This window comes from Fistularia commersonii, chromosome 30, assembly GCF_037954325.1.
Source record: "Fistularia commersonii isolate RoL2024-O1a breed Wild chromosome 30, RoL_Fcom_v1.0, whole genome shotgun sequence".
Classification (NCBI taxonomy): domain Eukaryota; kingdom Metazoa; phylum Chordata; class Actinopteri; order Syngnathiformes; family Fistulariidae; genus Fistularia; species Fistularia commersonii.
In genome coordinates, this window is record NC_141313.1 from 10,760,937 (window position 1) to 10,778,506 (window position 17,570).

Genomic DNA, 17,570 nt, shown 5'->3' on the forward strand with positions numbered 1-17,570 from the left:
TTGGATGCGAGTTAGAGAAGGAGAAATTCTGGATTGAGTTTGATGAAGTGATGCAGAAAATCCCCAGAGAGGACAGAGCGCTAATAGGTGCAGACTTCAATAGACATCTGGGCAATAGAGGCGATAAAGAGGTGAAGGGCAGGTTTGATATCTAGGATAGGGACACAGCAGGACAGATGGTGGTAGCCTTTGCAAAAAGGATGGAAATGGCTGTAGTGAATACTTTTTTCCAGAAGAGGCAGAAATATAGACTAAATTAAATGAGTGGAGGTAGAAGCATGTGCGTATACTACGTCTTGTATAGAAGATGTTATCTAGAGGAGATCAGTGACTGTAAAGTAATGGGAGCTGAGAGTGTAGCCAGACAGCATAAAATGGTGGTTTGGTGAGGTGAGAATGGCTCTGGGTGCTAACGGAGATCTTGACTTGGCAACTACAGCTAATGTGATCAGAGAGACAGGTAGGAGAGTACTTGGTGTATCATCTGGAAAAGATGAAAATGAAAGTAGATAAGGAGACTTGGTGGTGCATGAGTGAATACAGAGAAAGAGGTTAGCAATGAAGAAGTGGGACACTGAGGGGACTGAAGAGAGCAGAAAGGAGGGCTGGGAGATGCAGCAGTTGGTCATGATGATATACTGTACCTATGGAGATATGGGAACATACAAGAGGGGCTGCAGTAGAGTTTCTGGTTAGAATATTCAACAGGATCTTAGAGAGTGAGAACTATGACGGAATAATACAGTGAAATGATGGGAAAGAGTAGTGGAACCTAGACTCAAAGCAGAAGTCAGCATTTGAGAGCAGCAATATGGTTTCATGCCTCAAATACTACAGATGCAGTATTTGCTTTGAAAATGGTGATAGAAAAGTACAGAGAAGGTCAGTGGAAGCTGCACTGTTTCATCATAGACCTAGAAAAAACAAATGACAGGGTACCGAGACAAGACCTATGGCACTGCATGAGAAAGTCTGGAGTGGCAAAAAAGTATGTAAAAATGGTGAGAGACATGTATGTGACCTGATAGTGGTGAGCTGTATGTGTGACAGAGCACTCCAAGGTAGAGGTGGGGCATGTAGAGGTGCAGGACATGTATGCTAGCTGTGAGGCAGTGGTGCGATGTGCTGTAGGGGTAACAGAGAAGCTCAAGGTGGAGGTGGGACAGTTCTGAGCCCCTTCTTGTTTGCAGTGGTGATAGATATGCTGATAGATTAGGTTAGACAGGAATCTCCATAGACAATGATGTTTGCAGATGACATTACGATCTATGGTAAGAGCAGAAAGCAGGTGGAGAAAAATCTAGAGAGGATAAATGGATGTAGTGAAAGCTGGCATGAAATTAGTTGGTGTGAGAGAGTAGGATGCAGAGAACAGGGTTAGGTAGAGGAGGTTGATTCGCTGTGGCAACCCCTGAAGTGATTAGCCGAAAGGAAAACAAGAATCAGCTTCCATTTTACTTATGGCATTTTTAAAGTAACAGTAAAACTGTATTTCAGCTGTAGCGGCAGGAACAAAAATGAGACGTTATCATTTAAACAGATATCACTTGCTGATTGATTGCATCTGAATAACAGATATTTAGACTTCAGAGAAACATGCACACACATGCCAACACACACAGACACAAGAGCGGTGATATTGAAGGAGAAAAGACGTTTCAAATGAGAGAACACTACATTTTAGACATAACTCGCACTATTCTTTCTATCAAATATTGTCAAAATATCAGAATGTGAGGTTATCCAAAGACCACCAAAATCATAACAGTGGCATCAAAAACAAATTTGATATATATTGTTTATATCCATTATTTAGCCTTATGAGGCCAGCTAGTTTGTCCTGTTCAGTTTCTCATGTTTAAAAACAACAGGTAGATTTCACACGAGATAATCCAGAGACAAAATAATGCATGGAAAAAAATAACTACAGTATGAACATTATTTTTTTTCATTCTTTCGTGTCCTGTTGCTTCACGTCACACAGTTGTCGATGAGTAGATGCTGGTTTAGTTAAGTCAGTATATGTTTTTCTGTTTTAACAGCTAAATTTCTCTGCAACATGTGAATTATTTGTCAGATTTGAAAACAAAACTAAGCAGATGCTGTGGTAAAAACTTTCCTATGGCATAATTTTACTTTGCAACAACTTTACATTGAATAAAACCAGCTTCAATTAAAACACATAAATAAATCCAAATTATTTTCAAAGAATATTTTTTTCATGGATTTTCAGGTTAATTCTAGCCATATACTTAGATTAATTTTTAGACTATCAGTCACTCTGTCTTGGTGATCCTACCAGCAAGGGGTGTCAGTTTTGCAGCCATTTAGCTGAAAACTAAGCAAACCTTGTTGGATCTAAACTGTCATTCCCGCTACAATGACCGTCATTGTTTTAACGCAAAGGCAAACACAACTACGACTCCCACAAACGCCAAGGACGAGGTATTCGGGTTCTACCAATGACTGCCGTCTAAAAGGGATGACGGCAATTGCGTTGTCCCATTTATTTGCGCGTCCGGGTTGCCCGCACAGAGGGTTCTTGGTGACCAGACGGAGAGAGAGAGAGAGCGCGCAACGCCACGCACACATCGGGTGACGGAGGGCGTGACTCGCTTTGTCAAAGTTCACGGGATTATTTCGTCTCGGTAAGTGCGTGGGGTTTTGATGGTTCAGAAAGTGCAGTCCGGGTTGAGGAGGCTGAGCGTTGCGCGTTTCTCCACGATGGAGCTTCCCGCACCGACTTTTGTGCGGGAAGGTGGCGGTGCGCTCGGCTTGTGATGGAGATCATGAATTGTAACAGGGGATGGATATACAAGGTTGTCTGATTTAGTATTTTAAGTCCACGAGGGTTACAGAGGGTCCCGTTTTTTATTCCCACTCCCCTTTTTTTTTGGTCTTTTGTGTAGCGACACTGGCACGGATGGCACCGCCATGCGCACTGGCACCAGTCTCCTATCGATGAAATCGGGGTCTCTTATTTCAAATTCCTCCACCAACCTCCCTCGAATGAACGGTTAGGTCTCTCTTTGGGTGCGTGTGTGTGTGTGTGTGTGTGTGTGAAACGACTTACTGTATTTGCTCTCAGCGGCCTTTAAACGCGCCTTTGTCTGAAATCCACGGGCGCGTCCCACCATGAAGGCCTGTAACGTCTTTGTTTGACCGAAGTGAGCGCTTCGTTACGGGTGAGGCGGAGGAGGGGCACAGTCTGTTTTTAACCCAAGGTATCGCGGGCACACACACCTGTCTGGTTTCCCCCCCCAATTATTTTAAAACATGCCTGAATTAATCCAGACGGGCTTCTAACAGGTGTGAAAATGCATATGGGGTCAACTGGGAAGACCAGCGATTCTCCCTCCTACGTGCATCAGCGACCCGTGTTCTGTCAACATGATAAATATATTGTTGCGCTTCTAATGCGTATTTAAGAAAAGGTGTCTCAACTGATTTACCAAAATATCTTCCATTTGTCTGTTTCTTCTCGAATGCGAGTCCTGGAGACAAACAATGGTGTCCGTGCAAGAAACTGGCAGGGGTGTATTTGTGTGGGAGATGGGCGGTGGTTGGTGCAGTTTTTCAGACAGACACGGGGGGGCGACAATTTTCTTACCCAGTTGATGTAATTCCCTGCAGTTTTAACGCTCTACTTTTTGGATTTTTCAGGTAAACTGACCCTGCAGTTCACCATGGCCTGCCCTGAAGGTGACTGTCGTCGATCTCATTTAAAAATGTCTAGTGTGTTTGTTTTTTTAATTTCCTTTTTTTTTTTTTTTTTTTTTAAATGTTACCCCTCTCCCCCAAGATATCCAGGTGAAAGAATTGGACAAACGGGCCTCTGGTCAGGCTTTTGAGGTCCTCCTCGGTGCTCCTGCCCCCGATGCTAAAGGAGAGTTTCCTCTGTCTGCCCCTAAGAAGAAGGATGTTTCACTAGAGGAGATTCAGAGGAAGCTGGATGCAGCAGAGGAGAGACGCAAGGTAGATTATATTTTAATTCTTTTCATTACATTTTGCAGTTTAAATGGGATTTGACCGACCCAGACATCTCCCTCAGAACCATGAAGCCGAGGTTCTGAAGCACTTGGCCGAGAAGCGCGAGCATGAAAAGGAGGTACTACAAAAAGCGATGGAGGAGAACAACAACTTCAGCAAGATGGCAGAAGAGAAACTCAATCAGAAGATGGAAGCCAACAAAGGAAATCGTACAGCAATTATGGCAGCAATGAATGAGAAATTCAAGGAAAAGGTTTGTATTTCACTGGATGTCCAATAATCCCCTGGGTTTTTTTTCACCGAAAGATTTGAAAGTTAAACTTAAACTTTCCTATTACTAGGACAAGAAGTTGGAAGAAGTGCGAAAGAATAAGGAAACCAAAGAGGGGGGTGACGAAGGAGCCGGAGATGAATGAGGGCCCATGTGTTTTTTTTGGAGTGTACAGTTTTTTTTTGTTTGTTTTTTTGTTTTTGTTCTTTTAAACCTATCCAAAGATTTTTTTTTTGTTGTTCACTACCAACCATTTTGAAATAGCAACTTTGTGAATTTATCAATCCTCCTGCTATAAGTGTACTTGCGCTGGTTTTACATGTGGCTTACCCCCTCCCTTGAGTCTAATTCATACATGTAGCTTGTCAGTGCCGCTTCTACACTTTTTGAAAATTAGCTGTGTTCCAAGCCTCTCTCTGTGAAGCATGTCTTATGCTTAGATCTCTCTGTCCCTTTTTTGGAAACATCCCACTGACCCCAGCTGTTTGCTCTTATTCTAGCTTAAAGTAGCACAAGTTCAGACCACCACGATGTCGGCTGTTATACAGGTGATTATTGCAGTTTTGCTTCACAAATGTTGCTCCTGCCAGTCATGTCTTGTGCTACTGCTCATTCTCTCTTTTTTTTTTTTTTTTTTTTTTTTTTTTTAATTTTTTTTTATTTTTTTAAAAAACAACTTGTAGCTGTGTAGTCGTGAATGAACAGGTCAGGCATGTAAATGGACACTGAACATCACTGACCAGGGGTCAGCACATAGAATGCAAAAGAGCAATACACTTTGGCATCTCAATAGTTGCGGTGGCTAGTTGACTCGAACTGTTGTAATAAAAGTGGAAATCCAATTTATTGTCTGCAGTGTTTTGTTTGCTTTTTTAAATTTTTTTTTTTTTTTTAATTGGGGACTGATCTTCTCATCATAAATAATTGACTGCAGCTGTTGCCCTCTCCCACACTTTTTTTATTTTTTTATTTGGGCACACCTGCATTGTGTCAAAACAGTATTTTGTAGTTTTTATTCTCCTTTAAATACATCACACTGAGAAATTCCTTGCCCTCTTTGCCATTATTTCAGAGAAGGTAAAAGTCCATTAGTCTATTTTTAAAGGGGTTGCCGCTGCCATATGTGGCCATTTGGAGGGGTCTGAATGGGAATGAGCCCGAATATCCATCAACATGGAAGGGGCAGGTGAGATTTATTAACACAGATTACTGATAATTGAGGCCTCAGGCAAAAGTTGTCAATTTTAGCATTCATTATTTACCACTTAACCTGCACTCAGGGATGCTGGAGGCTAACCCTGCTGCCACCCTGGATCAGTCGATGGCAGCGCCACATATAGAGATAAACAACTATTTGCTCCCTCATTCATACATCTTGCCAGATTTTCCAGTTAACCTTATGCATGTTTTTGGACTGTGGGAGGAAACCGGAGACCCTGGAGGAAACCCATGCAGACACTGGGGGAACATGCAAACTCCACACAGAAATGGCCTCCTTTGGGAATCAAAACAGAGTTCTTCATGCTGAGGTGGATGAGCCACTCACTGCTGAAACGTGCCACCTGGAGAAATAGCATTATTGTCAAAAATACACGAGGGACTAGAGAGGACTAAACCTATCCCATCCATAGAGTTTCATGATAATGATGGTATTTGTTTCTTCGTGGAGTAATGTTGCAATCAGTCATCGGCAACCAGCTGTTCACAAATAGAGGGAAAAATAAATCCTTCACATTAAAAAAGTGGAGTAATATTTTGTAACACAGCCAGTTTAAGCATGTGTGGATCAGGCTACTGAGGGTAAATATGGATCCTGATTTAAACAGATACCAAAATACTTGGGGCCTGCTATATCTTAACGCTCAAAAAGTGTATGAAGCACAAAGTGTGATCAATACATAGTCATTAAGTTTCTTAGATGTTATTTGATCATCTAGTAATAATAGAATTGTGGTGTAGTTACTCTGATATTCATTTTGTAACAATGTTCTTGCCATGTTTTGATGTAATTATGAGTTGTTTTTGCTACTGAGACATGGGACAGTTTACATCGAGTTTTTACAATGGCCCTGAAGGCTCACACACACACACACACACACACACACACACACACACACAAGAGATTCCACACGTTGTCAAAATGGAAGTAAAGCTGCAGCAAAAGAGATAATGCAATATGAATGAAGGCCTTTTAATTCTTTATTGACATAGCATACATACAAATGCACTGTGCGTATGTAGTTAAAAACAGCTAATCCCAATAAGATTTTTTCAATAACAAAATAAATAATAATAATAATAATAATAATAATAATGATAATAATAATCCTTATAATAATCCCTATAAATAATAATCCAATAATAACCCTCTGTGCTGTGAGGCTGAAGCACTAACCACTGTGCCACCGAGCCGCCCATATATAATCAAAATTATGTGAAATAAAGAGTTAAAAAACAATTAAGATATACTGTGGATTTTTTGAACTTAATTTTATTTCTAAATTTATATTCATCTAGTTAGCTCATGGGGAATATTATTCAAAGAATAGTATAATTTCACGGCTTTAAGTCCCTTCATTAGTATTAAGGATTAAGGATTAAATGTACAATGCAAATCTATTTTTAAAGTAATTAGCAGTGGGGGACATTGTCTCATGGAGTTTTTTTATATCAAAAATTTGGTGAAACATGAAATAACATTCAGGCATATAGCGGGACTCGTCTTACTGCACAGCTTTGGATTTAATATTCATTTATCCTTTATCAATCCTTGTGGGGAAATTAATTCCCAGCAATTAACCTATCACGAGTAGTAGGAGGTTGTCCACCAGCACCAGGGGACGAGTTCGGTGTCTTGCTCAAAAACACTTTGACACATGAGGAGGAGCCAGAAATCAAACCAGGAATGTTCGGTTCCAAAGATGATTGCTCCACCTCCCGGGCCACAGACCCCCAATAAACTGAATTTTAGAGACTTTGGTACTCAAAAGAGTTGTGGTAACAAAACCCTGAATATGTCAAATATACAGAGAGCTCAGGATCTCTTTTTCTCACCTGTTCTGCTCTTGGCCAAAAATCTCTCTTTGCCTCTTAATGTACGTTTTGCCAGAGATTTCAAAAAACATAATAAAGTTTACTGCAGATGAGATACATGTTTCCTGTGAACAAGGGATAGGCGTATTTGACGGTCAATATTATGTAATCAATTCTTTTTGAAAAATTGTAATACCGCTATGTTAATATTAAAATGGAATTTGTTTTCACGTCTGAGATTTTTAATAATTATTTGTGTGTGAAAACCGGCCCAGGTGTATTTTAATTTCACATGATTATGGCAGACTATCAGATGCCGGAGCTGAAGGCTCACTGTACAGCTTTGGCCAACCAAAGCCTTGATCCACACTCAACAGTAACATGGATGGCTGAGAGACAAAAAGGCAGCAGCGCAGTGCTGCTTTTTACAACCAAAGGTAATGCAATTAAGTGGTGCATAGCAAATCTTGGCATACAACTTCTCTGAGGATTTAAAGAAAACACACTGACTCTTTGAAAAGTGGCATGATATGGCCATGATGTGAGACTCAAACCCCTCACACCATCTGCTGTCCATGAGAAGACATTGCAGGAGACTTCCATAGAAGGTAAAGAATATTCAGGCACTGGTGGAAGTTAATGTATTGTAAGTAAAACCTTGAATGAACGATCAGTTTATCAGAAATCAAAATGTCTCTTGGATGAAGCCATGTTCACCATCCTTTCATTTAATTGAAAAATGTAACGGTTCACATGCTTGTACTATATCAAGAAAAAAAAAAAACTACAGGTTTATTCTCAGAATGTTTTCAGTAGAAGTTAACGATGTTCAAAATCAGCTTATAAATTGTACATTGTTCAATAAAAAAAAAAAAAAAATTTAAACAGACTAGTTAATAAACTATAATACAGTCTATTATTTGTAATAATGTACAAAAAAAAGAGGTATTTTCATCTCAATTTTATTCATATAGGCAACATGGTCTGGTTCTCCCTCCACTAAGAGCGTACATGGATGACATTACACCTGACAACCACTGCGCCGCGTACCCGAAGGCCGCTGGAGGACAACATCAGCTGAGTCCGTATGAGAATCAAGCCATCAAAGTTACGTAGCATCTCAGTTGTGGAGAGAATTCTCGGTGACCAGAGGTTCTTCATCGGAGTTGAGACAGTTCTGATGGTGTCTGAGCGGTTTGTTAAAAGTCTCGGGAGATGGTACCATGCAAACCTGAAGAATAAATGCCAGGGACAGCAGTGCCACATTGACATTATTACAGGCTTGCAGAACCACTGACAAAACTGATCTTCTTCCCAGGATATTGTGGCCTCTTGCAATTAATGAGGCCCCTATCTCTAAGGTGCAGAGCAGGGGTGCCTACTACATTGATCACGATCTACCGGTCGATCGCAAAGGTAGCGTGGGTGGATTGCATGGTAATAAAAACGGCAGCCTATCTTTCGTCCTCACTGTGACATTTGTCATTTACCGGTAATTGATGTACAGGGCAGCTCGTCTGACATCTGACCTTTTCTGACAAATAAGATAGCAGAGGAGTAACAATGATGATGTCAAAAAAAAGGAAAATAAATATGAATCTTCTTCTCCTTCTCCCTCTCCTTTCGGCTTTTCCCTTCAGGGGTCCCCACAGCGAATCAACCTCCTCCATCTAACCCTATTCTCTGTATCCTCCTCTCTCACACCAACTACCTTCATATCCTCTCTCATTACATCCATAAATCTTCTCCTTGGTCTTCCTCGAGACCTCCTGCTTAGCAGCTCCAATTCCAGCATCCGTCTACCAATATATTTACTATCCCTCCTCTTTACATGACTGAACCATCTCAGTCTGGCTTCTCTGACTTTCTCTCCAAAACATCTAACATGTGCTGTTCCTCTGATAGACTCACTCCTGAGCCTATCCATCCTGGTCACTCCCAAAGAGAACCTTAGCACCTTCATCTCTGCAACATCTTGCTCCTCCTCCTCTGTTTTTGTCATTGTAACTGTTTCTAGTCCATACAGCATTGCTGGTCACACCACTGTCTTGTACACCTTTCCTTTCATTCTGGCTAAAAGTCTTCTATGGCATAGTACCCCTGACACTTTTCTCCAACCTGCTTGAACCCGTCTCTTTAGCTCTTTTCTACACTCTCCGCTACTCTGGAATGTTGACCCCAAGTACCCGAAATCCTCCACATTCTTGATCTCCACTCCCTGTAGCCCCTGTAACCTTCATTCCTCTCCTTTCCAGCACATATCTCTGCCTCTCTAGATTTTCCTCAACCTGTTCTCTGCTCTCACTACAGATCAAAATGTCATCTGCAAACATCAGGGTCCATGGGGATTCCTGTCTAACCTCATCTGTCAGCCTGTCCATCACCACTGCAAACAAGAGGGGGCTCAGAGCTGATCTCTGATGGAGTCCTACCTCCACCTTGAACTTCTCTGTTACCCCTACAGCACACCACATCACTGTCTCACAGCTAGCATACATGTCCTGCACCAGTCTAACATACTTCTCTGCCACTCCAGATTTCCTCATACAATGCAAAGTTTCTCTCTTAGCACCCTGTCATATGTTTTTCTAGGTCTACAAAAACCCAATGCAGCTCCCTCTGTCCCTCTCTGTACTTCTCTATGAGCATTCTCAAAGCAAATACTGCATCTGCAGTAATATGAAATATGTTGAATAGGAAGTGATTCTACACAAAACCTGTCAAAATTTTTTAATACAAGGCGCAGGTTTAAAATATATTGCCATTTGGTCAAAAAGTTTTTATCTAACCAAGCTGAAGCTTTTTGGTACAAGTTGTAAATAACTTTGGAATTCTTTAAAGCTGGTGTCTGGTGCTGAAATATGTTGAAAACGACGTGATTCTAAACAATATATGAGAAAATCACTCAGCTCCAGAGGCAAGACAAAAAGATTATTACCCATATAAAGCTTGAGAATAGGTTAAGATCGTTTCGGCCCCAAGACCTCTAGTCATTCGCTTTACCGGATAAAACTGAGAGGACTCAGAGCGCCAGCTATCCTGAGGGAAATTTCGGAGGGAACCAGCTCCTAGATGGTTCGATTAGTCTTTCGCGCTTATACCCAGGTCGGACGATCAATTTGCATGTCGGGACCGCTGCGGGAACTCCACCAGAGTTTCCTCTGGCTTCGCCCTGCCCAGGCATAGTTCACCATCTTTCGGGTCCTATCGCGCAAGCTCACGCTTCATGTCCCAGCGGCACGGGCGAGAAGACCAGTGCTGCGCCCGGAGCCCCGGGATCCCACCTCGGCCGATGGCCTTCACTGTCATTGCGGGCACTGGGTGCTTTACACCTTCACCCCGAGCCTTTCCAAACCAACCCAGAGTCTGTCAGGGAGCACCGCCGACAGAGGAAGCGCCCCACGCACCGAGCGGCCGACCCTCGCCCGCCGAGTTGAATCCCCCGGGCAGACTGCGCGGACGCCACTCGTTTACCTCTCAACGGTTTCACGCCCTCTTGAACTCTCTCTTCATAGTTGTTTTCAACTTTCCCTTGAGGGGAAAGAATTTAGCCTCAAATGGAGTTTACCACCCGCATTCGGCTGCATTCCCGAGCAACCCCACTTCAAGAAGACCATAGCTACGGCGCGACGGCCTCACAGTGTCCACGGGCTGAGTCTTGATCAGAAGAACTCCAGTCCCGGAGCCGCACCAGGCGAGCGGACTTCCGCAAGCCACATTTTAAGCGCTAGACTTTTCCCTCTTTGCTCGCCGCTACAGAGGGAATCCCTGTTAGTTTCTTTTCCTCCACTTTGTAATATGCTTAAATTCAGCGGGTCGTCTCGTCTGATCTGAAGTCGTATTCGAAAGACAGAGAATGTGGCGAGGCCGTCGGGAGGGAGAGATGCTCGTGGCTGACCTTCCTCATCTTGGCTAACTGCCCGCTGGGGGGGCAAGGGGCCAATCTGAGGACTTCACCTAACCATCCAATCCAAAGTGGCGGTGTGTCCAAAGGGCAGGGCCTTAATCAACGCGAGCTTATGACCCGGGCTTACTGGGAATTCTTTGTTGATGGGAAATAATTGTAATTGGTTTCCCGGATGCTGCCCGGCGGGTCATGGGAATAACGCCGCCGGATCTCTAGTTGGCATCGTTTATGGTCGGAACTACAACAGTATCTTCGGAACTACTACGGCAGGACACTCAAATAAGAGCATCCCGCGGGCGCTGAGAGTGCCAGATGGTGGCTCGCCTTGCGGCGGACCCTCAGCTCGATCCCGGGATCCAACTACAAGCTTTTTAACTGCAGCAACTTTCGTGAGGAACCATTGGAGGGCAAATCTGGTGCCAGCAGCAGCGGTAACTACAGCTCCAATAGCATATCTTAAAGTGTACTTATTCCAATTACAGGGCCTCGAAAGACTCCTGTATCGTTTTTTTTGACACTACCCCCCCACACCGGGAGTGGGTAATTTACGCGCCTTCTGCCTTCCTTGGATGTGGTAGCATTTTCCCAGGCTCCCTCTCCGGAATCAATTCCCCGTACCCATGGTCACCATGGTAGGCACACAAAGTACGATAAAAAGTTGATAGGGCAGATGTTCGAACAAAATCACGCTGCCACGGAGGGCCAGCGATCGGCTCGAGGTTATCTAGAGTCATTAAGGCGGCCGGGGTGCCCCCGCAAACGGGGAATGCGCAGCGCGGGTTTAGCTCTAGAACTGCCACAGTTATCCAAATAACATTCGAAGCAATTGAAGGAACCATAACTGATTGTGTGTACTGGCTGCATGTACATGGACTTGCATGGCTTAAGAGCTTGTTGTTCAGAGCTTGTTGGCGGGGATGGAGAAGGCGGCTGGCCGTCTTCTCTCCTCCCTCGCTGCTGCCACTGCTCTGCTGACCTGCACGCCATTGCTGCCGTGGCAACATGCTCAGCCGCCGGGGGGCAGCCAAGAGTGCAGAGGGGACGGGCTCCGTGGGAACACATCCGGGAGGGACGGGGTGTCACAGTATTCCTTCCAAAGGGTCCACCCGAACACCGGCACGAGGCTTCGCCGGCAGGGGCCCTTCTAAGGTTGGGGGACATGTACCAACTAACCGGCTATACAGCAGAGAGCGTGCATGCTGGTGCCCGTTGGCCGAGTAGCACCACTGAGCTCCACTTGTAGCACAGCTATGTTGACAGATAGAGACACTGCATTAAGCGTCGGGGGAAATCATGCCGCCCTCGGAAACAGTCCTACCACCAGGCCAACACTATCCTGCGGGAGGTCCCCTCGAAATCCAGGAAAAGTCCAATGCAGCGCGGAAGAACGGCAAAGTCCATACATTTTATTGGCTTTGCCATCTCTCAATTACGAAATAAAGCTTATTACACAAATGTCATCACCCTGTTACTATATTATAATGATACCAATTTGCTTTTGACTTCACTATTAAGTACATTTCTAAAAATTAACACTCAAATTGCTCCATTCAGTTTCACAGCGGCCAGTGCTCCACACGGCACCCTCTGCGGAGTACCATGGGCATTGGATGCTTTCACGGCCCTGGTGAGTCAGATGACGCGGACTTCGGAGTATTACTCCCTCCTTTCATGCTCCTATTATTCACATGTACAACTCAATTCAACTGAATCTCCAGGGTCTCCATGCCGACGTTCCGGGAATCCGTGTCTGAAAAAAGTGCATCATTGCTGGGCTGGAAGTGCCCACGCACCCCCCCACCCCCACCCCCCCACCCCTTAACTCCTCCACTTATTCACATGTGTATGTCTGGAGCTCCCGGAGCTCCATGCCGAGGTTTCAGGGACTCGTGTCCGAAGAAGGTGCACCTTGGCTGGGCTGGGGTGCTTGGCTTACACCCCCACCTCAAGTCTTCCTCTCATTAACATGTGCAGCATGGCACTCCAGAAGCTTCTGGCCCATGTACAGGGGATCTGTGTCCAAAGAAGGTGCACCTTGGCTGGGCTGGGGTTGCCCTGCCTAACCCCCCACACACACACACACACACCCCTAACTCCAACTTAATTTCTGTCATTCACATGTGCAGCTCTGTAGGTCCAGGGGTTCCATGCCCACTTCACGAGGAGCCGTGTCCGAAGCAGGTAGACCTTGGCTGGGCTGAGAGAACTGGCTGACACTCCTCCCCCCACCACACAAACCTGAAGTCAACCACTCATTCATATGTGTGGTTCTGGAGCTCCAGGAGATCAACAGCCACGTCCCGGGGATCCGTGTCCAAAGGAGGTACACCCTCGCTGGGCTGGGGGGCCTCGCTGACACCCCACCCCCATCTTAAGTCTTCCTCTCATTCACACGTGCAGCTACAGAGCTCCAGGAGCCCCACGCCAACATCCGAAACAACCCTGTCTGAAAAAGATGCACCTTGGCTGTTCTGAGGGGGCCTGGCTGACACCCCCATCTTAACTCCTCCAGTCATTCATATGTGCATGTTGTACGCCGACGTTTTGGGGATCTGTGTCCAAAGACAGATCATCATAACTGGGCTAAGAGAACCGCCTGAAAGCCCACCCCCCCACCACCACCACACAAACATTCACATGTGTAGGTCTGGAGCTCCAGGAGCTCCACGCCGACGTGCCAGGGATCCGTGTCCGAAGAAGGTGCACCATGGCCGGGCAGGGGGGGTCCTGCTGACACCCCCCACACCGGCCCCACCTTAACTCCTCCACTCATCCATATATTATGCATGTCTACAGCTCGGGGAGCTTCACGCCGACGTTCCGGTGATCTGAGGCCGAAAAACTGCATCATCGCTGGGCTTGGGGCCTGCCCTTCCCACACATGCACCACGGCTCGAAATTCGTCGCTTGCCGCAACTCCAAGAATCCTGGATCATTTTTTTCTTCAGCTTCGTTATATTTTATGCCTGCTAGATGGAGGCATCTGCGCATATGTTCGACGCAGACGGCTTTGAGACGGACTGTCCACCGGATGCTGCGAACGACTCATGCGAGATTCCCACGGCAGGAAGTGCGTCCCGCAGGCCACCATATGGAAAAGTCGGGGTTGGGGGGGTTGCGGAGTGAGAAAGACAAAGAAGTTCTCTCAGCCTCTCATTCACATGTGCGTGTCCTGAGCTCCAGGAGCTCCACGCTGACGTCCCGGGGATCCATGTCCGAAAAAAGTGCATCACCGCTGGGCTGGGGAGCCTCGCTGACACCCCCCCACCATACCCCAGCCCCACCTTAAGTCCTCCCCTCATTCACATGTGCAGCGAGGGAGCTCCAGGAGCTCCACGCCTACATCCTAAGCATCCCTGTGTGAAAAAGATGCTGTTCTCGGGGGGCCTGACCAAAAACTCAAGTCCTCCTCTCATTCACATTTGCAGCTCTGGACCTCCAGGAGCTCCATGCACACGTCCCAGGGATCCATGTCCAGAGAAAGTGCATTTTAGCTGGTTTGGGAGAACTAGCTGACACGCCCCCACCACCACACAACTCGTAAGTCCTCCACACATCCACATGTGCAAGTCTGGAGCTCCAGGAGCTCCACGCCAAGGTTCCGAGCATCCCTGGATGCTCAGAACGATCTATACACATCGGCGAAACAGTGAGATAAAGATGGCAGGGGTGTACAACAGGTCCCGGTGATAAAGGATGGATTATTCAACAGGATCTGAGAGAGTGAGAAGATGCCTGAAGGATGGAGACAAAGTGTGATGGTGCCCATTTTTAAGAATAAGGGGGATGTGGAGAATTGCGGTAACTATAGAGGGATAAAGTCGATAAAGCTGTCTAGACGGCAACAACTTTGGCCGGCCTGACGTGCATCTATGCTGCCACAACCTCACCACCTCATCCCATTCACTACCTAATCCATTCCCATGTCATGCCCTAACTCTGCTTTCTTGTCTTATCCTTGTTGGCCCCAGCACATACACATCCCGCCTATTTTTGTTCATTTCATTTTTGTCATTGCTATTGTCACTATTTATATTGTTTAGTTTTGGTTGTCTATTTTTCACCCCTACAGTTCCATTCTTATCCCTGATGTTGTTGCTGTTCTCTCTGCTTTGTTTATTTATTCGTGGGTGTCTTTGCTATTTTCTGTCTTCGAACTGTCTCTATTTATATCCATATTTATTTTCGACACTATAACTGTTATGCTGCTGTGACAAAAAAAAAAAAAAAAAATCCTTTATGGGAATCAATAAAGTTTATCTTCTCTTCTATTCACTATCCCTCCTCTGTACATGATCGAACTCTCTCAGATGTTCTGGACAGAAAGTCAGAGAAGCCAGACTAACATGTGCTGTTCCTCTGGTAGACTGTTTGTGATGGACAAGATCAGGAATGAGAATCTCATCTCTGCGACCTCCAGCTCTGCCTCCTGCCTTTTGGTTATTGTCAGCGTTTCTAGACCATACAGCATCGCTGGTCTCACCACTGTCTTGTACACCTTCCTTTTCATTCTTGCTTAAAGGGGTACTATGAGATAGAAGACACTTTTCTCACCCGTTCCAACCTGCTTGAATCCGTTTCTTTACCTCTTTTCCGCACTCCCCGTTGCCTATATAGACAATACAAGATGTAGTCTACCTGCATGCTCCTACCTCTGCTCTTATGAGTTACCCACTGTTCCTGTCTTTTCTGGAAAAAAAAGTGTTCACTACAGTCACTTCCATCCTTTTTGCAACATCTACCACCATCTGTCCCTCTGTGTTCTTATCCTGGATACCAAATCTGCCAATCACTTCTTCATCACCTCTTTTGCCTGCACCAACATGTCCATTGAAGTCTGCAACAATTACCACTCTCCCGTCTCTGAGTTTATTCTGCATCACCTCTAACTCATTCCAGAACTTCTCCTCTAACTCACATCCCACCTGTGGGGAATAGCCACTAACAACATTGAGAATCACACCTTCAATTTAGAGTTTCAGACTCATAAGTCTATCTGACATGTTTTTTTCATCTCCAGAACATTCCTAACAAACTCTTCCTTTAAGATAACACCCACTCCATTTCTCTTCCTGTCAGTACAACGTAAAACCTGCTCCTTAGCTTCTAGCTTTGCAACCTTTCCAACTGGTCTCCTGGACACACATATCTATCTTCCTTCTCTACATTTTCCTGTCAACGTTTCAATATTCAGAGAGTTGGTTGAGATAATGCAAAGTCCCCACTCTCAGTCCCAGCCAAACATAGTCCCGGAAGCACCACCTGCACCCCAGCCCAAGTGAACTTGTGGCCTTTTTTGGTTTTCCACAATCTCCACCCTGGCCTCACCATCCCCTGCTCAGGTGAGTCCCTGGAAGTCCAACCATACGCACTTTCACAGCAACCCAATTAACCTGACTGCTGCACAACAACTCACTCAGTAACGCAACAAACCTATTCAACTAGGACCAGCACCAACCCCCAAACCCTAGCGGGTGTTCACCAGAAAATCCCCTAACCTGAAGAACCTCTGAGAGAAGAAGAGGAACATCATCAAGGAAAGGCGACCCTGTCTAGTTTGCGCAGTTGTCCTCTGAGTCATCTCTCTACTGCCATCTGTATTCAATTCTACATTTTCTGCAGATCACTTTGGGATCCATTGTTGCAGAAGGACAGAAACATTCATCCTCACTATTAATGGATGAACTGGAGTGTTTGAGATCTAAACCTCCAACAATTCTGCAGTGATGATGGCTAACTTGGACACATGAGGGTGCTAACGTGCTATTTTCCTGAGACCATTTGTATAAAAACGCACGACTACTTGTTGGTTCACGGACGAGTGACAGTTAAAAACACCAACAAAGCAAATGTCTGCATATTAACTTTGAGAGAATGTGAAGTGGGTCAAACACCTGACAAGTCTGGAGAAGAATGTGCTTTTGAGCTGGATGGAACAAAAGTCCAATGGATTTGTGGCAGTGCAATGTAGGACAGTATTAGTAGAAGCCTCTGCTGACAGGCTTCTCCAGGGTGAGTCTTCAATACAGCTGTCAACGTATTCTAACTATGATGTACTACAGTCCAAGCTTTCCTCTTCTAGTAAAGCTGCACTTTTATGGGTACCCTTACTTCCGGGAACTCCAACCATCCCACCCCGTTGTGTGTGTGTGACTCACCTCTGTGTTGTGGTTGGGGTTCTTGAAGCAAACATGGAAGTTTGTTGTGGTTGTCGAGTAGGTTTCGGCGATGCCGATGCTGGTGGTGGACTTTTGGCGAGGCTTGCAGCACATCACACACTACATCTGCCCAGGGACGGCTGTGGAGTAGAACCCATCCAGCTTCTCTCTGTATTGTCTCTTGGCTGTTCCGATGGCCTTCTTCAGTCTG

General features: G+C 45.2%; 1 protein-coding gene across 1 annotated transcript; it reads left to right on the forward strand.

Annotated features, from left to right (window-relative positions):
* Positions 1–2,518: 2,518 nt before the first annotated feature.
* LOC147216406 (stathmin-like) lies at positions 2,519–5,103 on the forward strand. Its single transcript, XM_086177660.1, has 5 exons — positions 2,519–2,648; positions 3,664–3,702; positions 3,803–3,975; positions 4,052–4,243; positions 4,332–5,103. The coding sequence occupies exons 2-5, from the start codon at positions 3,687–3,689 to the stop codon at positions 4,404–4,406; spliced, it is 456 nt and encodes a 151-aa protein (XP_086033786.1). The 5' UTR covers positions 2,519–2,648; positions 3,664–3,686; the 3' UTR covers positions 4,407–5,103.
* The last annotated feature ends 12,467 nt before the right edge of the window (positions 5,104–17,570 follow it).

Excerpts from the sequence above, each read along its gene's own strand:
- LOC147216406 (XM_086177660.1), top strand. Across the intron at positions 3,976-4,051 it reads CAGCAGAGGAGAGACGCAAG|AACCATGAAGCCGAGGTTCT; the intron begins GTAGATTATATT and ends CATCTCCCTCAG. Across the intron at positions 4,244-4,331 it reads ATGAGAAATTCAAGGAAAAG|GACAAGAAGTTGGAAGAAGT; the intron begins GTTTGTATTTCA and ends TCCTATTACTAG.